The 24,590-nt window shown below is 38.1% G+C and overlaps 1 protein-coding gene across 3 annotated transcripts in view; it reads left to right on the top strand.

Annotated features, from left to right (window-relative positions):
• BNC2 (basonuclin zinc finger protein 2) overlaps positions 1 to 24,590 on the top strand; it is a 453,763-nt gene that overhangs the window by 253,957 nt on the left and 175,216 nt on the right. Inside the window, exon 1 of one of the 3 annotated variants that reach the window (XM_075210872.1) lies at positions 13,430 to 13,780. The exons of the other annotated variants lie outside the window; for them this stretch is intronic. Coding sequence (XP_075066973.1) covers positions 13,778 to 13,780 — 3 coding nt within the window. The 5' untranslated portion in view covers positions 13,430 to 13,777. Of the gene's footprint in view, positions 1 to 13,429; positions 13,781 to 24,590 lie in introns of those variants that run through there. 3 annotated transcript variants of the gene reach the window in all.

Here is a 24,590-nt window from a genome sequence, read left to right on the forward strand (position 1 = left end):
CACAGCTTTTATGTAATGTTACAGGACAGATTCTTGTCTCTTTTTAACTAATACTATAGACTGATGTGGATAAAAGATTTTTTTTTATTTTCCGATAAGTCCACGTAAAGCCCTTTCATATAGTGATAGAGACGACATTAATGTACTCATAAAACAAAGAGCAAAAAAAAACAACCCATAAATCGTATAGTTTGATGGCAAATGTACGTAAAACTTTATTTGAAAAGAGCACAATTCAAGCTTGGAGCCATAGCTTTGGAATGTTATAGCAGGCAGTGGGTTAATTCTATGCTCCCCTGTCCTCCTATGCTACATTAGAGCGATTGACATAGTTGAAATGCCTCCTGCAGCTGGTGGCATATGACTGTCATTTGGAAGCCGGGATATGAAGAAACAGTGTACAATGAGTGCATTCATGAACCATTGCTATTTGTTTTATTGGCTCGGAGCTGCTAGAAAGTCCACCAGACTGTTACCTTATCTAATGTCAGTTTATCTTTTGAATTGGGAATTTATAAAACCAGCAACTTGGTTTTAAAGTAAGACAGAGGATGTTTTTCATTTTAAAATGAAGCGAGGAACCATGTGAAAATAATACACAAATGGCTCCTACCTATTTAAGATATTTCGTGGGAACATATCATGGTCTGTGACCCAATATTATAAATGACATTTAAATGACTGTTAGTGGTAATATCAGCACAAGAAAGTGTGTGACTGACTAGGATTACAGAATAACACTACTTTGCATGAGCTTTGTATTAACTTTAATTTTAAAATTAAATTATTCTTAACTTAGTCTCTGCTGCCTGGCATACAAACAGGATATATTAGGACATTACTAGGTGAGATGATCTTAACTTGTGCACAGATTCTGAGCTAAAAACACTTATTTAATAAAACTGTAGGTGTCCCGTACCTGTTCAAATGCACCACCTGGGTCACTAAGGATTCCCATTCTGAAAGCAAGCCTAGGTGATACATTGGAGACCTGAATTAGTGCTCTCACACGAGGCAGCACGTATAGATCCATACTAAGATGGATCTAATAATGGCTGCTGTATTAGCTACATTGGATCTAGTAATGTTGGAAATAGGGAGACCTTTTGGAGTCACCTGTCACCCCATACCATATAATCACATTAGGCCTTGAATAAAGTCTCATACAGAATAAATTGCAAGGATATTTTTGGACTTGTGCTAATTGCTTAAAAAGAACTATAGCACTAATATTGCATTTTCTTGTGATTTTTTTTTTTTGCCTTTTTTGTAATGCCCATTAATGAATGGATATATATTTCTAGATTCTCTGAATAGTAAGCACCGCATGTATGAAAATATATAGAGCACACTTTTTTAGACAAATGGCATACTACAATGCTTGTTTAATTTACAGAAATGTGTCTGAGCATGCCGCATTGACTCGCACTCAAGTGAGTGCGGAACAGATAGCAAAACCCAGCACCCTCTGCAATGATGCCTGTTTGCACTGTTTGCTTAAAAGAACCAAGCTTCCTCTGCACAACATAAAGTAGCCATTCCTACTGAAACCAATGCATTGAGAAGGTGTGAAAATTGGTCTTCTCATTAAGGTGCAAAACACATCAAGATGTGGAGGCTTTAATAAAGTACCTTTAAAACCATGTATGCTTGTAAGGTGGGTGGGATATAGGACAGTACTGAGAAGGTGTTTTAGTATTTTGGATCCGGAATATCTCTGCACATCCAAGGCTGACTCTTTCATGTGTATTAGTGAATCATATTCAATTAGCCGCGGAACATCGCGGCTGCTCATTTTTACCGTTTATACAGTAAAAAGTAACGCTCACTTTTGTTCGTGCCTCTTTGGGGCATGAGCAAAAGTGAGCGAATATTTTGCTAAAAAAAATTGCCTTTTTTTTTTTTTACAATTGAATCTGCCTCATAAAGTCAATATCGGCTATTAAATACACGATTGTGCTGCTCTTAATAAATGTTTCTGGTATTGCAATGATTCAATGGTTGTACTTTGTTTTTCACCATCTTTTTTTATGTCTATACATGACTGTTTTCTATTACTTTGAGCTCCTGCCAACAGTATTGTGTTATTCCTTCATAAAAGTATGCATGTGTGTATCATTGTAATTGAATCTTTATCCCAAAGTGTTGTGCTGTTTCTCCAGAGATCTGTGATATCTATGTATTTCATGTATACAGCAGTGTATTTAAAAACTTTTCTCAGAACCCTAAGATTGCAGGGCATTGTTTTACAAAAAGGAGTCCAAAGTCTGAGAAACAACGGACGTGAGGAAAGTCAGAGAATAAGGTGTGGAATAGTGTAGAAGGGCAGAAACATATGGGAAGCTGCTGGTAAATAAAAAGAAAAGCATTATTTGCACACCCCGAAATCAGTGGGGCTTGCCGAGAAATGGGTGGGTGTCATAAGGAAGTGGGCAAAGATTTATATAGATCAGTGGAATGGTTTGGGTGCATTGTGTCAGGACAGGACTTAGTTTGTCCTGATTTTGCTGGATACATTTTAGGAGGTATGTGACCTGAGAATGCTAGGTTTCCTTCACATACAATTTTATAAGATTCACATATTAAGTTGAGGTCTATTCTGATTCTAGAACATAATGTATTTGCTCATATGTGTATAATCCTGAACTGGAATTGTCTCACCTGCTGAAAAGTTGATTTGAGATTGTTAAAGAGAGCAATTCAAATCACTGTAGGTGTAAATTTTCGCGGATTATTGAAAACACCTGATTTGGAGACCTATGATTTCCAGGGATTATGTGATTTCCAGTGCTGGAGTAAATGTGGAACAGTAAAGTGCGAGGTTTGTCTAGGGTGTGAGCAGTCATGGTAGAAACGCAGTCTTAGTAGGGCAAACCATTCTGCAGGGAATTAGCAGGAATAGGAACACCAGGTCAATGTTTAGGTGCTTTGGTTAGTTGTAGTCATTACTTTTGTATATCATCTTCTCTTCTAGCTTTTTGCTACACAGTCCCTTTGGGAGGCAAATATAGTATTTATGGACCCTTCATAGTAGCAGTTTGCAGGGTTTTTTTCGGTGGTGAAAATATCTGCTAGACATTTGCATGTGTCTAGCAGCTAGACAACTGCAAATAGGATTACTTCTATGTTGAAGCTGTAAAAAAGAATCCCAGCATTTCAGTAACATTCTTATTACGCGTATATGTGAAATTCACATACGTGCATCACAGGGAGAAAATATGAAGCACGCTTACGTTGCGAGCAAGAAAATAAAATCTTTTCATACAGTAGTTGTACCAAATGTCATTTTTACTTTCAAACATGGGCAGACAGACAAAAATGTAACCACAGCACTTCTAACTAATAATAATACTGCTGTAATTCCTATGCACTTAGTCCCAATAGAAAGGGTAAGGGCTAAAGTATGCAGTACTTTAACAGACACAACACACAGCAGTTGTCATGGTAATCATAGGTTATTTAACCTTCACAAAATGTTTTTACTTATTACATTGTGTTGTGTTTATATTTTATTTTTCCTACATATTTTTTCTTGCTCCATGTAAAGGCTCTTAATTCAGCTGATGAAATCGTCAGCCCCCTCCATCATAGTACATAGAGATTATATATAGATATATATATATATATATATATATACATATATATATATATATATATATATATATATATATATATATATATATATATATATATATATAACAGGAAAATTAAACTATTACATGCAAAACCATATGTTTTATTGAGTACAGAATTGCCCCAATTTTTCCAAGGTACTTCCTCCAAACCACGTGGGCATGTACCAGATGTACTGCGTCCATGTCACCAATCCAATAGGCCATGTCCCCATTGTCCATGTCCAGTTATGTTGCCCTAGAACAACAGAAATGTCACTACCAGGGATGTGACAATACAGAGAGAGGACCATCCGCAGGTCCTCTCTCAATTCATCTGAGCATGCACCAGCTCCCTTGCTATAAGAGCAGGGGGCTCTGTAGCAGATGGTCCAGCATTACACCTAACTGCTTTGCTGTCATTGCACCTAACTGCAATGCCCCATATCATCTGCAACTACTACAGACCAGCTCCTGGCATGCACTGATTTTAGTAATGACTACCTGTACCAATATCAAACACCATTATTATTCAACTTCTGAGAGCACAAAATGAGTTACTGACACCTTGACATTATCTTTCCAAATCAGGGCTGCCTGATCTTGATATTTTTTATACTCTTACCTCTTAACTCTCAAGTCCCCAAAACCATTGGTGTGGTTACTGAAATGTGTAATTTAGTGATATAAGACGATATAAATTTTGACACATTGTATACTGATTGTCAGCTAATATGTTCCATGCTTAGCTTTGAAGTTCTACATTGTTAAAACGTTAATACATTGTTACAGTGGTATTACACAACATGAAATCTGTACAGATTCATAATACCATTCCAATATTTTAACCTGAGATTCAATCAAACTAATAATGTAAATTATAGTTTGTAGAATCGTATCTAACACACAAAGTGTGCTGTGCATTTGTTCATAGGAAGACTTATTCACATCATTCAGAAAAAAATACAAATTGTGCATTCCAAGTTCAGAACCTAAACAAATGATATGTTGGGTTCTAGGTGAGCTAATCTGTTTTACCATTACTTGTTTGTCAGAACAGCTTGCTTACTCTGAAAATTACTGCAGTAAAGTGAAGTTGCCCACTACACAATGCCATATTTTTTGTAAAAGTCCTTCCCATATCACTACTCACTAGAGGACCCTTATGAAGCATGCCCAATGCACACTGCCAAGTTTGAGTTTTCACTAGTGCATCTGGATATTCTTCCGAGCGCACTTCAAGGTGCACTCTCTGGAGATACCTCCAGAAAATAGAAGTGCGCCTTAGTGTGTGGAGAGGCAGAACATTTTCTTGAAGCAGACTGTGGATATGTGTAAACATCACATCACAGTCCAACCTTCTACCATATTAGTACCACACCTTTCGAATAAAATAACCATTTATGTTTTTATTCTAAATGACTGCATGGTCTATCCTCATTTATAGCTTAAATTTAACCATGAAAGTTATTAAACATCTGGAGTTTCATGTGGCAATTTTGTGAGGGTAGATTTTTATGACAGCGCTCCTGAAAAGGTGCTTCTCCTGTAACGTGCGACATGGAGGTGCAAAACAGGTCCCATTGAAAGTATAGGACAAGACCTGAAATCTGTCTATTCATATTGCATTATATACACATTTCCATACAAAGAGAACTAACTATGAGTGATTGCATTAACGTGATTATAAAGCATTTGCTATGCCTGGTATAGATTCTCTATAGATGCACGTTTTTTATAAGGCTCAGCATGATCATTTTTCTGTCCGATACTACAGAAGTGTAGAACAATTACATTGTTATCCTGTACCTGAAGTCATGATTTTGTCATAAGGAGGGGTATTTGTTACCCCAGTGTTTGCTAGACATTGTCTTCCCCCTCATTAACCCTCTGCCACACAGCTGTCACTAGCAGTGTGAGAATATGAAAGATAGAGCTGGGGGAGACGTAGGGACAGAGGGAGCGCCCTGCTAAAATCGTGTCACGTAGCTCTAATTCATCTGCTCTCATTAGAGTGAGCTAGGGACAGCGGTAATGTCCAAGAGCACAGCTCTACACATGACACACGAACGGTTTGGGGAATTGAAAATTGCTTTCTCAGGAAGCTCAGCCAATTAAGGACTTGACCATATTGAATGTCAAGTGTTAATTTAGGTTTTTCTTCATTTTCCCAGCGGTATTGTGGGTCCTGTGATGAGCAAATACATGCCAAGTAAAAGTTGATTGCATGAAGGACCTGAGTAATATATGTCATCGACAAGTCACAAATGTACTCTAGCCTTTTAACCCCTTAGGTGAGCCCAGGAGGAGAAGGGGAAAGGATTAACTGCACCATAATGATGAACAGAGATCCAGTAATATAGAGCTGGGAAAGGGAAGTACGTTACTGTTGGATTAATGGAAGGTCTGATTTCAGGACACCAGCTATGTTCTTTTTTTTTTTTACCTAGAAATATAAATACAAGTACATATGTTCTATTTGAACACTCTCATTTTAGGGTGTTAATGAACTGAGAGGAAATCTAGCTACAGTACTAATAAAAAAATTAATTTATTATAAATCATTTAATAGTAATTATGAACAAGATGTGACTTTGGGAATGTTCCCATAGACATTTATTTGTTTGATTTTTTCTTGGGTTCAGATGTCACCAGGTTATCAGGTTTAAAGTGCATGGGAATAAAATGCTAACTGAACAAGCATAAACAGCCTTTTATTGAGCAATGTCTGGCCATTGAGCGTTCTGTTATTAGAGAGTCAATAAGATAAGAAGGAGAGGGATGTAGCCTTTGCTGTCAGAGTGTTTACTGCGGCTCTTTATTTGACAAAATAATTAGGTTTTTATTTTTTGTTCCTATATTTTTTCTTCCATGCTTTTTGCTCACCTATTTAAGATTACTTGGTTCAGTGTCATTTTCAGCTGATCTTATGTCAGTAGCCACCACCACTGATAAAGTATTGTTCAAAATTCTGGGCAGAGACTTTTGGTGTATTGCATGCATGCACAGTCATGGCAATATCCCTAAATCTGTAAATGAAGGATACAATAAGTGCTTGGGTAACACAACAGTGGACAGAGCAGTATTGCACTGTTCTTTGGGGTCTGGCGGCAGTGCTGGCTATGCTGTGCGAGTTGAGACCAAAGCAATACTAATGTAAAATTCAGTGGGCTTATTGTGCTGTGAGAGCCAACAGCTCGACTATGGAAGTACAAAAAGCACTGCACCATCTGTATCCAGCAATTGCCCCAATCTCACAGTTCAAGTGTGAGTTCAACCTTCTCTTTAAATAAATAGTCAGTCCTAACATTCTTTCAACAAAGAATAGTGATTCAGGAATGCTGGGCAATTGTATAACATTCTACATCTAAACATAATTCTGCAACAATTTATAACCTTGTGAAGCTGTTGATAAGGGGCTGGCGGATGTTATACTTGGCAAAGGCTCATTTTTATCAGTGAAAGTCCAATTACTTAAGTCTGGTTTCAAAACTGATACACTCAAGGGAAATTACAAAAATCATCAATGTCTGTGGTCAAATAGAGCAGACTAAGGGTTAATGCCAATTCATGTCTTGTATGCTTTCACTGGGACTTTCTTAAGGCACCCAATGTAAATTTCAGTGACAGCAGCTCTTGCTGATTCAACCTTTCCTCTGTCACCTTTGACGGATGGTTCCCAATGCAATCAGCCACACCAACCTCAGCAAGTCTTGATTTCAGTAGCTGTTGAGTAAAATAGTGAAAACTAAAAGTTGATTATGATTAAAACTAAAAAGTAATGCCAGTCTCTTTCTAACAGAATTAAGTTAATGAAACAAGGCTTAGCCACTTCACTATTCATTATTTATTTTTACCAGCCGGCTTTGCCACCCGCACGTTTTCACCTTATTTATTTATTTGTTGATAAATTTAAGAAGTCAAACAGCTGACACAGATGGATAATCTGAGTGTATAGGGCGAGGAGTTATAAATTAACACATTATTCGCTCCTAATGTGAAATACTTGAAGATGCATTTTCTCAGTCCCCTGACATCCACCCCAGTGAGGGCTCGCATTGTACTTTTTTTTTTCCGAGTGGCATTGATTTGTTAAAGCGCTGAATTAGCATGTCAGGCCAGCTGCCTGTTCCAGGGCTGCGTTATGGAGGCCTATCTTTTTTTTTTTTTTTTTTCTTCCCTAGCTTTACTTCCTGCTGCCTTGGCCACACACAGGTCTGCATCTTGCTTAGTCTAGCTTTTCACCAAGATACATTACTTCTCTTCCATCTTTTGCATGTGATACAGGTATTAAGAAGACACTGAAATTATATGAAGAAAAAACTTTTTTTTTCAAGACCCATTTATTGTCACTTATTGGGCACAGCGCAATGCAGATAATGCCCCTAAGACAGTGATACTAGATAGTATGGTGCCATCTTAAGTTGTTTTCAGTTTAGAAACAGGTCTTAGTTATTTTTAATATTAAATACAACATAATACAAGCACACATGTTACAAACTGAGTCACTTTTGGACAACGTGTATTGTGTACGTACTGTAATGTTTTAATTTTCTTATATTTCATTCATTAAAGATTTGCCTTTAAAACTGCTTCATAATCAGTTATTGTAGGTGAGCATCTCACACGACTACGTTTCCAGTAATACGAGTGCTAACACAGGTTAGTATAACTGACGTAGCAGTTCAGTATGTACAGTAACTAAAACATTACTCTGAATACACTGGCTGATCCATAAACCTGTCTATTTGCTTAAAGCCGCAGTTTGTAAGCACAATTTATTATCTATTTTTGTGCTATCAAATGTGAATTATTTGAAAAAGAATATAATATATTGTGTCAGCTTGGCAGTTTACTATTTTTATGAACACATATTTTCACAGCCCTTTCAAGCACACAATACGATGTGCATCAAGTGTTTTCTTTTATCCACATATTAATACCTTCAGCTATAAAAGAGAACTGTAAACCTTGGCAACTTTTTTGAAATGTGGCTTTCCCCTAAGAAACACAGATACTGTAGATGTTACTGCAGGCTAATAGCTCTTACATTTCAAGAACAGGTTGAAATTGGTGTGTTTTTATGGACACATAACAAGTATAAGTATGCATGTAATGTTTTGTGGCTTAATAGAAATTGATGCACTTAGCAGCATGTGCAGGGGTGAAAAGCAACAGGAATTTGGGGTATGGTATCATATATTTCCATATATCCTAGTCTTCTTCTAGTATTTGAAACATGAGTGTGATAGCTTCAGTAGACTAAATATTGTTACTGTAATGCCTAATTATTTAGAAAATAATGGAAGATTATAGAAACTACATCTGAAGATTAGGTTAAGCCTAATTGTATCCATACCCATTGCAATTTTGACAGCCAATTAGATAATTTTAGACCTAATAAGGCCACCTTATCAGACTATGACCGATTTGGGCTATGTATGTGGTGGTTGTCTCACTGCGTTAATTGTGCTCTCTCTGATTTGGCTGTTCATATTTGGCTACACATGTGTACGGTTAAATCTGAATGTCAATTCCTTTATTTAAGTGCATCATCTGTTGAGCAATACAGTACTTTTCTATTTGTCTCTAGAGAGGCATATATATTATAATAACCTGTAGTTTTCTATTGTTACCTCCATTTATCAGTCACTACAGGTACTGCATGAAGCCACTTGACATCTCAGTCTGTTATTAAAGCAGACTGGCATGGCTAGTGGGCTGGGTAACACAAATGTTTCTTCTGACTAGCCCTCAGCAATATGCATGCTGCTACTCAGCCTACAAAGTGCCTGTAAGAGAACAAGATACACAATTGACTGCTGTTCATACAAGATAAAGTGACTATCCATGGTCACATGGACTTGCTAATATCTTAAAAGAGCATAAGATCTGGTGTTGTACTGCTAAATTTAATATTCTGTAAATATTAACCACAGGTAAGCCCCAGTATGAAAAATATGTACAGTATCCAGCATTTCATACTCACATTCCTGTCCAAAACATTATCATGGAGGTATTTAAATCTGACTACAGTTTACTAGATTAAACAAGGGTAATTTACCCTTTTTTTTTTTTTTTTTTAGAAGACTTTGTCAGTGTTCTTTGTTTTGATTAGTTGCACATAGAGATGGGTGAAGCTGTTACGAAATTTCATACAAATCAAATTTTTACTTCCCCATGATTGTTTTGCATTCCATTTGTACATTCACATTTCACAGAATATATAGTCTATTAGAGCTGGGATGGCAACAGTAAATCATACTTGCCAACTCTCCCGGAATGTCCGGGAGACTCCCGAAATTCGGGTTCGTCTCACGGACTCCTGGGAGAGCTGGCAAATCAACCGCATCCCGCAATTGCGGGGCTAAAGTTACGCAATTCGCGGTGAATCGTGACATTTTGGCCCCGCCCCTGCGACCAAACGGCATATTTGATACTGCGGCGGGACCAAAATGACGCTATTCATAGTGCCCCGCCCCCTCCATCCTATAGACACGCCTCTTTCCCAGATACAACTTGCCAAAGGTAGGCAAGTATGCAGTAAATTCATTCTGCTCTGTGGTTTTGTTGGGGTAGAACTAGACATTCTGGACAAAAATGATAGGGGGAATTCCGCATAGAACACCGAAGACCAAATTATCCTGGAGAAATGTTGTCCATGTCTAGTTGCACAATACCACTTCTCATGCTCAGTGTACTGAATGTAATTCTAATCTTTTGTTTAATTTTCTTATCTCAATTTATTGTTGAATTGTTACAATCACAAGTTGATGGACCACCCATTACTTTGTCACTGTGACTGGCATAGTCTGTTCACAGCTTGGTTAATGTTGTTGGATGATTATATGTTGGATAATTCATACTTGCCCATGCTCCCGGAATGTCTGGGAGTCTCCCCAATTCCAGGTAGGTCTCCCGCATCCTGCACATCAGCTACCAAAATGACACGAGTTGTGGCAAATTGCCCCACCCGCCTCCTTCTGCCCTCCCACCACACCCCCTCCCCAGGATGATCTCCCGGATCCCAGCAGAGGAAAGTTGGCAAATATGCTGTAATTCCTGCACCAGTCGTGAAATCTGGGATATGTAATTTTTACAAAATAGTGTACATTTATTCCTTTTCACACTCCTAGCAAGTCTTTTACTTGACTTAAAACAACTTAAAATCAACAGTAGGGAGCAATTATGCATGGATGAAACAAATATTTCTTGTTGTATTAAGCTCATTCCGACAATTATTTAGTGTATATAAGGATTATAATTTTACCTACCGCCACTCAAACCCTGCCTAATGTGCCCAGCTATGCTCATATTCCCGCAAAGCCATGCCTACATTCTAATAGCCACACTCCTTTCTAGGTCTGCAATTAGGGACTGTTTTGCCTCAATTTGGACTATTGAGTGTTATGGTACATATACATTTTGTTCATGTGTGGTGTTCCCTGTAAGATATAGTAAATGATTATTTTAATACACAAGCAGAACCCCCTTGTGTAATAGAAATGCTTTGATGTTTCTTGTCAAATATACACTTTTTTTTACGTACTTATTATGTATGTTGATATAACCACAATGGTGACCCAACCATGTAGCCTCCATGTTAGATGCATAACCTGAGATCCAGTACTTGTTCTCACAGAAATTTTTTTTGACCATTACTTAATAGCCATGTAAATGATAATTCTTATTCTTTAATTGGTACAGTGCATAATTTCTGGAAGTGCCATTGTAAAGTGATAACTTGGCAACATGACTGCTTATTGATATTTGCTTATGATGTTGAGCTTATTATAAGTCAAAAGCATAAGAACAACTCTGAAATGATAGTGCGAGATATCTGCATAGATGTACTTTAATGTACAAATTGCATTAAACTTCATACTGGGTATTGATGACCACTGGAGTACTTTTTGCAGAATAAGCAGAATCAGTCATTCTGCACCAAAGACTTGTTAAAGAACCATGCACTGTATGTAGACAACGTGTATGTGCAGGTAACTTATAACTTATAAAGCACTGCTAATGTGCATACTAGAATGCACGGATGGTCCGCCCAGTGGATAGCATGGTGTGTAACGATCGCTCTCTAACATGCGTCCACAACATAAAATTGTGCACTGTGCAAAACTGTAAATGTCACACTAGTCCAACTTTCTACCATTTTAGAACCACCCCTTTCAATAAAATAAACTTTTCCATTTTTCACCAAAATTACTGTTCAGTTTATGACTGTCTTTATTACATGTGGCAGTGGTACGAGAAACTTTTTATTACATTGCTCCAAGTGCTACTGAAAATGCACTTTTTCTCTGAAGTGCAATATAAATGTACAAAACAGATCCCATTATAAGTATGGAACAAAGCCTGAAAACCACCAGCTCTGATGTGATGCAAAAAATCCTTTTTCAGAAATGGGTGTGCATCCCTCCCTCCACATGGCAAGAATGTACCATCTGCACCCTTTTATATCATTTAAATAATCTCACCCCGCAAAAGGAAATCTCCGCAAAACAAGATATACATATGCCTTCTCCAGACAGTTTGTACTGTGTAAATGAGTTCTAGTGGAGACAAGCCTTTTGTTATCTGAACCAATAATGGCACTATGGGGAAGATTCAATTAGCATTGCGACTGCGCATTTTTACTCTAGTACCGTAAAATTCTACACACATTTTTCCTCTATGAGGCGAGAGAAAAAAATTATTGGAGATTTATCTGAAAAAATACCCGCAAAGTGTCTCTGGAATGGTCACGGTACACTTTGCGCACAATTGAATCTCCCCCTATACACGTGTTAGTTAATAGTCATCATTTGCCCATAATAGGTTGTATTATTAAGCCCACAAAATGACTTGATATGAGAAGTTACTATTTGTGCCCATCTGAGAACTGACCAAATCACATTTGGTTATTGAGGGCATCTGTAGTGCTGCAATGCAGTAATTCATAATTTATTAAATGCAATCATATAAACACATGTCACATATGAGGTGCAATGTATGTGTTTGATAGTCAGCCATGGTCCTTTAATTATCAAACATGTTCGAGTGGATAACACATCTGAAGCTACATTTAGTTTCTCTGTTATTTTTTAATTTTGCAATAACAGATAACATTAAATTCAAATTCAAAAAAACAATGATTTACTTATGGAAAATGACTTGTATTATAATTTAAAACAGAAAAGAGATGTTGTCATGTGTCAGGACTGTGTTTGTTCAGCTACACGATCTTCTTGAAATGTATGTACGGAAGGTCTAATTTGGGGTTAAGACTCCTCATCAGCTGATTACAAAATGACTGATTATTCATTTTTCAGTGCCTGCCCTGCGGAGATAGCAATGAAGTGACACATGCAGTCACAAGCCTGTCACAACGCTAAGGCAGGTCAGGTTGAGGCAATGAGCAGCACTGTTTCTGGACAAAGGTTTAACTTTGGAATGTTTAGTTTTTCCTGCAAAACTATCTTTTCCATATGTTTCTGCACAGCATGGCAGGGACACTCTGTGGTGCTGGAGAGATGCAGACCGATGTATGAAGCAAACATTCCTTTAAGGTTAAACTAGGGATATGGTATTGTGTTAAGTTTCCAAGTCACATGAATGTTTTATTGCCACTAGTAGATCATGACTTTAAGGGAAGAGGGAGGTGAGGAGTGTGTATCATTGTGTATATGTGTATATACACATGCTGGAGGAGGGGTGAGCACATTGAGGCAAGGGAGGGCTTAAGGGCAGTGAGGAGGGAGGGAGGGGAGATGACTGAGACACTCAGGAACTATGAGAGAACACCTCCCTTGGAAAAAATGACCATTCAACGTGAGTCTGATCCGCTGTGACAGTCACTTACAAGCATTTTTTCTTTTATGTTTTTTTTTGTTCCCTTAAACTTTGGCAGTTTTCTCGCAAGCCCAGACAATTAACAGCTGAAGAAAATATGACAGGACACACGCAAAAGAGGTTGGGAGATAGAGGGAAAGGAATGCACCAGAGTGGAGAAAGCTGAGTTTGCCTCCTTGTTAAAACTGCCAGAGATTTTTTTTTTTGTGTGTGTGTCCTTCTCCCTCCTTCTTAATGTATTTATTATTTTTTTGCACTGTGTACGAAGGCCAGAAGTGAGATCTGTTAACTTTTCCACCCTGACTGAGAGGCCAGAGCAGCTCATGGTACTGTATGTTACCACTAATACTCCCTTCATACCTTCTTGCATATTCCATTAATTTTATGGGAGGGGGAGGGCTATGGCATGAAGGGGGAAGGCACAGAATGGTCTTTTGCGATTTCCTTAACCTTCTTTCTACTTCATTGGCATCAGCAATATCCTTCCTCTGTGATGGTGAAAAGGGTTAACCACATCATTTCCACATGTTCAGACAGCTTTGAGGAATTTTCTAAATTCAATAGTGGCGGTATCCTGTATGGGCATAGTGGCCTGGCATGGAAGGTGTTAAATTCTCATATTGTCAGCTGCAGATGCTGTTTGCAGAATTAAAACTAACCTAATGTCTGACAACTCCACATGACATGTGTAGGCATTATTTTTATTTGTTTAAGTCCTTCCCTGACAGACACAGTGCAATTCTATTTTAATGTTTATGAAATGATGTATTACTAGTACGATTAGAGATGTTTTCAGTTCAGCATAAACAGGGACTATCTGTGTTACAGAACTGACCAAATTCTCTTTGCTTTTTATTTCTAAGCAATTACTTCAAGTCAAAGTTTTGTTGCTTCCACTGACAGAAGTTCTAAGTTTGCAAACCTTCTGTCATTACATTATTTACAGTTTACTGATGTTGTATGTGAAATTTAAACTTGCATGACTTTGTTAGAATAGCTCACAAACCAGCCCTGGAATTCTTGGTAAGAATATTATTTGGTAGCACATTGTTTGACAATGAATAGTCATTATATTTCATATGTGTAATGCTGTAGAACAAATTGCATGTGATTAAAGAGACTGTATGATAGAAGTTATTTGCTGTAACTGTCACAATGCAGTTGCTGGGTGCTCATCTGGTGTCCGGTGAATATACTATAGGGTTGTTTAAAAGCTATATTTGTATGGATTATCTGATGCTGTAGCGCACACCTCTATACATTTATTTTAAGAGGATGCTACTAGTACTGATTCAAGTTGGGCATTGCCTGAGAATACTCCATCATATTCATAGCCATGGAGTGAAGAAGCCAAGCTTGTTCTACTTTGTAATGCTTCAAATGGACTTGAAGAATAACGAGTCATAGATAGATAGGCAACATTAGTTATTTTCTTATTTTTTTGTAACTTTGTCCATAAAATGTACACATACAGTAATACTACATGTTTAGAGAAATGTCCTATTTTTATTAAGTATATGTTATGCTGGTGGTTGTGTAAAAAACAAAGACAGATGTTCAACATCCACCATGCCCAAGGTTGCTGTTCCTATAAAAGTATGGATGGAAGGGGGCTATACTGAAAAACTCCATAGGTTTCATAAGAAAGTTTTCTAAATTGGGTTTATTTGAACTTTTTTCAATTTTTCCCATGAATATTAGGTATAAAAAACAATAGTGTTCAAAGAAAACAATATTTGTCTTCATAATTTTGTTCAGAGGCTGCAGCCATATTGTCTTCACCTACAGATGTAGGAACCATCTCTCAGACAGTACAATCATCAGAATTAATAAGAAAAACCAATACAGTCATATATCAATTTACAGCACAGTTTCCTACTGTCCTGGAATTTCCAGGAGATTCCAGAATTAGGGAGATACCATAGAGTCCATAGATATGCGCTTATAAGGTCGGTAGAACATGCCGTGATGATGCAGAACTAGTCATCAGACCACCTCAGTGAACACTAAGGGCCTGATGCTGAGTTAGGAGCAAAGCAAAGAAAAGGAGGAAATTTGCACCTTGTCAAAACCATATTACATTAGAGGGAGAGGGAAATTTAAAATGTAGGGACAGATTTTATATCAGTGTAAAAATAAAGCTATCAAGTATTTGTGTGCTACATGAAAAAACAGACAGTATTTTCCTTACATAAAAAATTAAATTTGTACCCCTTGCATTGTTACATGGTTTGTCCATGTGCAAATTTGCTCCTTTTCTTTGCTTTGCTGCTAACTCAGCATCAGGCCCTAAGTGGGCATGGTCATGATGACACAAATAGCATAATCATATGTCTTGCCCCACTTGATGATGCAAATCAAGTGTGCAGGGCATAGTCTCCAGTGTGTTACACATGTTTCTGTAGTCTTTTTAAGTCATTCACAAGAATTCCACAATCAGAAGACAATGGTATATATTGTTTGCTTCTCCATTACATTATAATTTAAGTATGAGATTAGATTTATACCCGCTTCTCCATAATAGATTCTAGAGGCTTAGACAAACTTTGGAAGAGGACTGCTGGGATTTGTTGTTCCACAACAGCTGGAGAGCCGCAACTTGTTGCTGACCTCTACTCTACAGTTTCAACATTACTTGCTAAGAAATGTGTCACTATATTTCCGCTAATGGTTATCAGAATGCATGTGACTCACTGCAGTTGTTTTTCCTTCACTAAGAAGGTAATGAAGTTTTTGTGCTGCCATTAAATGATATCCCTAATATAACTGTTGTATGTTCAATTCATCCGTTTCTTAAAAAAAATATTTTGGAACATTATATGAATGGGTCTGTTTACACAAAATCAATTATAGGAATATATTTAGTCTGATTTTGGGTGATTTAACTTAAAAATTTGAATTTTTTGCAACATGTTATCCTTGTTATAGCAGTCAAAGGTGAATTATAGAAATGGTCTAAAATCTAATAACACTGATTTTTGAGGCACTTAAAGAAAATTTCAACCAGTGAATGGTGGGGCATCTTACGTGGCACATGTTGATATTCTCATAAGGCTATCCCCCCCTCCCCCTTTACTACAGAGAGACTGGCAGTGACTTTTCATAGAATTAAATAGAATACTGTCAGTGAAATGATGACTAATTTATTTATATCTATAAAAAGAAGATGGTTTTGTTGGATGAATATAACAGTCTGATTAGTGCCCTGTTTATGACGGTTTGCTTTTCCCCACAGTTATATTGACAGGGTTTATGGAAGCTGTAAACTGAATGAGCTATCAGCTCAAGCTGCAAAATGGTGATTTATGGGTAGTTCTAGCTACGCACAATCCAGAGGCATTCATTAGCATCATCACTGATTTTCAAAGGACAAGATAGTTTTATCTCTTTTAACTGTTAGATTGGGCAAAGTAGGAGTGGTATAATTTACCAGCCACAGATCACTTGTATAATAGACATATCCGGCAATAGGGCAATTAACCCGTATGCTTGAAATGTTACACTGTGGCCTTTAGTTAATTTAGTTAAATTCAGAAATGTGTGATAAGTGCCTTTGGAATGCATGGCCACACATTTTTATTTTTTTTACTTTTTTTGCATCAACATACCTGTGACACTGTTATTTGTGTAAACTTGGCATGGAAAAACGCAATCTGTCATCTGCTAAACCCGATGGCTCTGTAAAATGGTCACTGGCTGCAGCAAACTCTACTCTATACTTCTGGCACTTTTAGAAGTTTAGGCTTCCAATGCAGCACTCACAAGAATGTAATTGTCAGGCATAAATAATACATGCCTGGCTTTAAAGTAAGATTTGTACAATATCAACCACAAATGTTTGCTAAAGACTGTGTTAGCGAGAACAGTAAAACACAACAACGCCCATGGATAACAATGTCCAGCGGACACGGCAAGGGACATATGCTGTAAAAACCAAATGCTTACAGTAAAGTAATTTATAGTGCAAAATTAACCATATAGCAGATAATCAATCACCTTTTATTGTTTTATAAAGGAGACCTATTTATCAAAGGGCTTGCTGATGGAATGCTCTGCTAGATTACCGCTAGGTGACTTTGCACGCGCCTGGGGGCTCGTCCACCGGATAGAGAGACGGGTCCTTGGTCATCTAGTAGATGATCTGCACTAAGAGGATTATCGGGGTTCCTGCTGCTTACTGGTACTTGATGTACAGCTGAGTTATTCACGAACACAACATTGGTCCTACAGGAGTCCTGTAGTACCAATATTGTGATTGTGACTGACACGGCCATATAAGTAAGTCCACCGCTATCCAGGCAGGTAGTGCAGTCTGTGTGGTCTTTGACAAGTTGAAACACAAGGGCCAGCAGGGGTTGGCAGATAACAGGGTGTGCATCTTGATAGGTGATCCCTCTAACAGGTTTGGGCAGTTGTGGGGTGTTTTCAAAAGTTGTTCAGTTTATGTGTTAAAAATGCGGAACTGAGAAACTGTTTTGTTGCTTTTCTGTAAATATATATATATATATATATATATATATATATATCACGGTAGCTAAGTGGTTAGCACTTCTGCCTTACTGCACTGGGGTCATGAGTTTTTATGCTCTCCCAGTGTTTGTGTTGGTTTCCTCCGGGTGCTCTGGTTTCCTCCCACACTCCAAAAACATACTGGTAGGGTAATTGGATGCTAACAAATTGACCCAAGTCTCTGTGTCTGTCTGTGTATGTGTGTTAGGGAATTGAGACTGTAAGCCCCAATGGGGCAGGGACTGATGTGAGTGATTTCTCTGTTTAGCGCTGCAAAATTAGTGGCGCTATATAAATAAATTATATATATATATATATATATATATATATATATACATATTAGTGTTATAGTATATGGGCCTGATTTAGAGTTGGACGCAACGCAAGACTAACTAATCAGTGCAAATAGCAGTTGTAGCCAAGGAGTTTGCACTGAGACGGATCTCCCTCTTGCACCTCTCTATGCTCGCTTAGAGAGGTGGACCAGGGAAGTTATTAGGCGAGCAATGTAAAGGTGTGTTCACGCACTTTACATGCTATGCTGAGTTGAAAGCAACCGCTGATAGGTCTCTAGGAGAGGGATCTTTTGCGGGTGCTATCTGCTGGTGCAACATACTTTGCAGTATTAAAAAAAAAAGGATGTTAAAAAATAATTGAATTTGGAAAAAAAAGGTTTACACCCCCCTCATGAACAGCTTAACCAAACCTAGTGCTGTTTGGGGGGAAGAAGCACAATTTTTTGGGAATTTTTTATTTACAATAATTTTTTTATTCATTAATCTGCTTTAAAGGGCCTCTGTGACTGATACACTTATGTGTTTCATGCACACCGGCCCATAACGCAGATAAGTAGGTGTGTTTGTGCAATATGCATAGTATTCTGAGTTGCATGGATTTAAAGATCTAATTGCGTCTTAATCCAACTATGGCAATTAGGGGAGTTTTCTCAGAAGATAGGGCTTGCTTTTGCTTTCAATTCCACGCATGTGCCAGGACACCACGTATATTCTGTAAGGCTGACCAGTGGGCCTCTATAGCAATAAGTAACTTATCATTCTGGGTATCTTTCGCCATAGCAGCAGAACATTGCTCAGTTGCCACAGTGATAAAATGTTCATCAATTACAATTTCAAACCCACCGGAAACTCGCGGCTTGATATATTTACCACTCAAAATTTAAGAAAATGTGACATCACATGTAACAATTGTTTTGTTGCTCAGAAGTGTGTAATACTTATTCTGTCGAGACAATATATCTCTAACCTAACTAATGTACCCTTTCTTTAATGAAGGAAAAGAGGATACATCTTATAGTTTGAAGTAACTCTCAAAAGCATTTATGGTTACATTAAGAAAATACATGGGCAAGTTAAGGTTCCTTACCTTCAGTACATCATGTAAAGAGACATGTAAAGATTCATCCAATGCTGTGGGAGGGAACCTATTTTATTGTCTGACATCAGAAAATGCACTTGATTACAACAGTAATACTATATAAGCAAAATATAGTCAAGGCAGAGGACAATCCTAAGGATAATATTAATATGATTTAAGGAGACATACTGTGATTGTAAAATAAGACACATATGAAGTAGAACATGTAATAAATAAATAATATTAAATATAATACTTGTTCTGATTTATAGTAACTGATATTGCAATTGCAATTGTAAGGCTACTGCTCAATAATAGGACAGTTACATCAATTGTTTCTGCTGAACTTACACAAAACAAGTTGTGAATAGCATTTTCTCACACTGCTTTGATTCCTCTGAGATTTATATATGTTCTTTGAACCTTGCAGTATTTTAAGAAGATACTTTAATGGCACTTTTTGTTCATATTTTGCAGTTTTTAAGATATTATTTTTCTTTTTACTTGTATCACACTGATGTTATCCAGGTGATGAAGCTTTTATTGTCACTAGAGTATGTGTATAAATTCCAAGAATCAGCATCAAAGGAGATGACCCTGCTTGGAAGCTACTGAGTGTAGCTTACAGAGGACAGTGATGTGAACTGGGGATGCACCATATTGTTCTAGATACCTATACAACGCTCCCCACATTTTTGGCAGGTTCTCATGTAATCCAATGTAATCCAATTGATTTCATTATCATTTTCCAAAAACTGCAGATTTTCTAAACTTTGCTTTAAGTCATCTTCTATTACATTATATCAATTATTACTTAGAAGTAAAGCTGTCTGTTTACTGAGTATATACAAATGACAATCAAATAGAAGGGGGTAAAACAAAAACAAGAGCATAAATGTATCAAAGTGTGATTCTGGCAAATCACTGATATTCGACAATGTTGCCGGCTGGATTTTAAAAGGTAATTTGATTAAAGACATTATCTGCCTTTAATCATACTTGCCGACTTTGTTCAGCTCCCTTCCGGGAGCCAGCCAGTGGAGGGGGGCGGGGACGGGCAAAATCGCGGCATTTGACAGCGGGGGGGGGGCACGGCCAAACGCCGCGATTCACCGGGAATCGCGGCGTTTGGGATCTAATTCTGCCCTCTTCACTAGGAAGTGGGGCACTTCCTAGTGAAGTGGGCAGAATTCGGGAGATTGCCACACTCGCCCGGGAGTCCGGGAGACTCTCGCAAAATGCGGGAGTCTCCCGGACATTCCGGGAGAGTTGGCAAGTATGCCTTTAATTAAATTGCCATCTTGCTAGTGTGGTGTTTCCCCAGAAATATTTAATTGTAGATGAAAACAAAGGAGGTTATTTATGAAGCGCAAAAAGACCAAGGCCAAAGAGGTACACCTTGATATTGCGTAGGTTTGTCTAGTTTTCTACCAAAGCACATGGATGTGCGTAGCAAGATTGGGGGCATTTGCAGAGGGGCGGAAGTTTGCACTGTAGGATAAATTGGATGTGAGGGCGTCCTTGATTAGTATGGAGTTGGCCCATTGGTGCACCTGGTTTTGTGGAACATATAATAAAACCAGACCCAATGTTCCCTTGCTATCATGATTCATTTAAGCCATAGATGATTATGAACTTAGCAGTTTTTTAGGAGAAAAATAAAAACGGTTTATTTAATTAAAGGGGTCTTGCTAAAGTGTTTCTCTAGATCAGTAACAGGAGCTGATCATCCTTTTTCTTCTGACACATATTTTTTTTTATAAAACTGCAGTTTTTCATTTGAGCCTTGGGAACCACCTGAGGATTAGGGCCCCAGGCAAGTTCCCCATTTGCCTCCTCAGACATCCTCTCTGTCTAGCATAATAAATAAGTTGTCTCCCCTACTCCTTTATATAACATGTAGGCTGCATACGTGTACAGTTCTATTTTGGACAAAGGCATTATTGCTTCTTTTTATGACAAGGATCGCACTTACTAGTAGTATAAATGAATAACTACACAAACCATAGTGATGGGGTTGATGAATATCCGACTGAAGAGAGCATATCAAGTTACATTGTGTGCACAAACAATGTGTACATTTTTTTTTCCTATTAGCGAGACTGTCTTTCTTGTTATAAGAGATATCTAAAATCCATTGCCGGACATTTGCATTGTGTCTGCTTGCTAAATCAAGAACAGTTTGCTTTTAAAAATACCCAGCCAATACATGAGGCTCGTTAACTGGCCTTGCACATATTGAAGCCTGAGGAGCAGGCAGCTTTTAATGAGAAAAATGATACATTCAGCTTCACTCTCTTTATAAGGCTGTGACTTCCATTCTTTCACAATATTAACCCCTTTGTTGACAAAGAGTTCTGTTGTCTAGGCAGATTTTTTTGCTTTGTGACCACAGTGTCTCACATGGTTTTTTGGAATGTGACAGTGTGTGACAAGCCCTTGAGAGTATGTCTGGGTATGCAGGAGTGAGTAGGAGAGGAGACCAAGGGGGCAGGGCTGTCAAGGTTGGAGGAAAGGATTGAATTGGGAAGAGACAAGAAAAATAACTTTTAATGAAAATGTTCCAAACAACAAACTCCACTGAGGTCTGTGAGTCCATTGGTGCTAAATATTCATCAGTCTGTTTTTCAATGTGCACAGAACAAGTTGCATGACAGCAGTTTAAGCAGTTGTATAGCAGCTTGTGTGAGAGTGTGTAAATGAATGCTGCAATGTGTTTGGGCACACTTATTAGTGTGTAACTTGTTTCGTGTATTCGGTATACAGAGATATTGCATGTTTAGACTAGATAGTGAGATTGTAAAATGTTTACATGCATTTGTTTAACCCAAGGCTGAATCCCTCAGTCAGTGGCAGGACTCCTGTGGTCACAGAGAACCTGTGCCACATAGGCACACTCTACACAGACTTTAAAGGTCATGTAAGAAAGTGCAAGAGTGTGGTCCCAGGCGGTGACGTCTGTGGAAGGGGCAACATAGGATCTTATGATCGGAGTAGCTGGAAGAATCAGAATGGTTCTTGCTGAGTGCTGGCTAGGCGCTTGAATGCACCCAGTTATGCGCTCACATGTACAAACAAAGTTTATCGTTGCCAGATGTTATTATTTAAATGAGAGTTAAGGGGGGGTTGCATATTGGGTGGTGGTCTTTATTTAGCAAGGAGGTGCAGAGCATTTCTCTCCCCACCAAATGAACTTGTTTTCTACACATCCTCGGAGGTTGCGGATACCAGGCCTTAGCCAATATGTTTCATTGGAATGCTGTTTACACCTTCCAGGCACAGTTTATATGTTAATTCGCATTTCTAAGGAACATTTCAACCACTTTAATAAAAACATTCAGCCATACAAAAGTGACGTAATAAAGCCAGACCAGAAGTCCTCTTACTCTCATGATTATGTTAACACTTAAATAAGTATAAACAAAGCCGTAATCATGGAGAATAAAACTAAAAAGTTAAATTGAATGAAGGCAGTGGCCCTGAAGGGGAAAGCATTTGAATAGATATTTAATTGTTTTCTACCATGCATCATTACAGACTAGAAAAGGTTGTGCAGAGCGATTTGATGGGAGTCATTCTGAAATCAGGAATAAAGATGCATGTATGTGCTCTCTGTTAAGTGTGCTGTGTCAATTAGGACTAATTGTATTACATGTCTGCGTTTAGTAAATATGTTTAGTGAACGCATGCTATAGTTATCACCATCATCACTTGAACAGTTGTCAGTGACAAACTGGGATATAGTGTTTTCACTTGGAGCCATGCAATACGGATCTGGACTGTGATTACTGCACACAATGGACTTTTCCAAAAATTAAATATAATTTCGCTTTTTAAATTAAATACAATAATATGGACTACACCTGTAAGATGTAACTGAACAGTGAATATATAAATGGTACTGCACCGCAGTATGCAGTTTCCTAGGTGCCATATTTTTAAGGGAATTAAGCATACTTGCCAACTTCTTAGATCTCCCCTCCAGGAGGGGAGATCTCGCTGCCGTGTCATGGGGGTGAGGCCACGTAGATTGTGTCATTAGACGCTGCCCCTCAGTGAAATATTGTCATTTTCTGCCTATTACAGCAGGGGGGTGGGGCCAAGATGGCACAATTCGCGATGAATCGTGTTGCTAAGGATGCCGGAGGTTGACCTGTTCTCCTGGGAGTCTGGGATAAATCCCAGAAATTCATGTATCTCCTGCACATTCTGGGAGAGTAGGCAACTATGGCATTTAGTAATAATTACATGGTCCAGTAACATATTAAGTAAAAAAATTCCATTTCTTATAATGAATAGTGTAAATATGATTATATCTAGCGCAGTAACAAATTCTCTCATATCGAATTTGTAAAACTGTATAAAACTTTTGCTTCATTCTCCATTTGACAGCGAAAATTTGCATGTTTCACTTTCACAATCTGTCCTTTCAGTTTAAATTTATCGTCCTAGTCCCAGCTCTGGTTTTCTCAATAGCAGGGAACCCTAAGCTTGTGATCTCCCTGTTATAGTGGGATCCAGCTCAGACTGTCTAGTGTTAAGGCTGGCTAAAGATTTTGTGGGGGGGCATATATATTTATTTTATTACATACTGCACTGTTAGCTCTGAGCTAGCCCAAGATTCCTTTCGGGGTGGGGGGGCGGTAGCCAAAAATATCCAAATGTTGAAATGAAATCTTAATTCTGCACTGCTTCTTCCACACTTCAGCGTGAGCGTGTTATTTCAGTGTTGCACGCTTCTTCTCTGCAGCTATTGTGCTACGAAAACCTGTGCTCACTCCGTAAGCCTAGGCACATTTGCACAAATTGAGGCACACAGTGGGTCCAAAGCTACATTTACACTGCAAGCTGCCGCTTTGTTCTTTATAAAACAACCTCCATTGTGTACTCCTTTAAATTAGAGATGTTCACTGACCCCCGTGTTTTGGTTTTGGATCTGGATTAACTTCGTGTTTTGGTTTTGGATCCCGATTTTTTTCTCTCTAAAATCTTATAATTTGGCTCTTTTGTATCCCTACATTATTATTAACCTCAATAACATTAATTTCCAATCATTTCCATTAAATTTTTGTAAAGTGACAAGGACACTGCTACCCCTGTTTCTGTGTGAGCAATGACACTGAGCAATGTCACTGGAGAATGGAGAGTGACAACAACATTGCTACCGCTGTTTCTGTGTGAACAATGGTTCTGGGTCTCCTGGGGAGGGAGGTACTTATGGAATCCAAAACCCCCGAAATCCGACAACGCAAC

The sequence above is a fragment of the Mixophyes fleayi genome, chromosome 1 (genome assembly GCF_038048845.1).
Source record: "Mixophyes fleayi isolate aMixFle1 chromosome 1, aMixFle1.hap1, whole genome shotgun sequence".
Lineage (NCBI taxonomy): Eukaryota > Metazoa > Chordata > Amphibia > Anura > Limnodynastidae > Mixophyes > Mixophyes fleayi.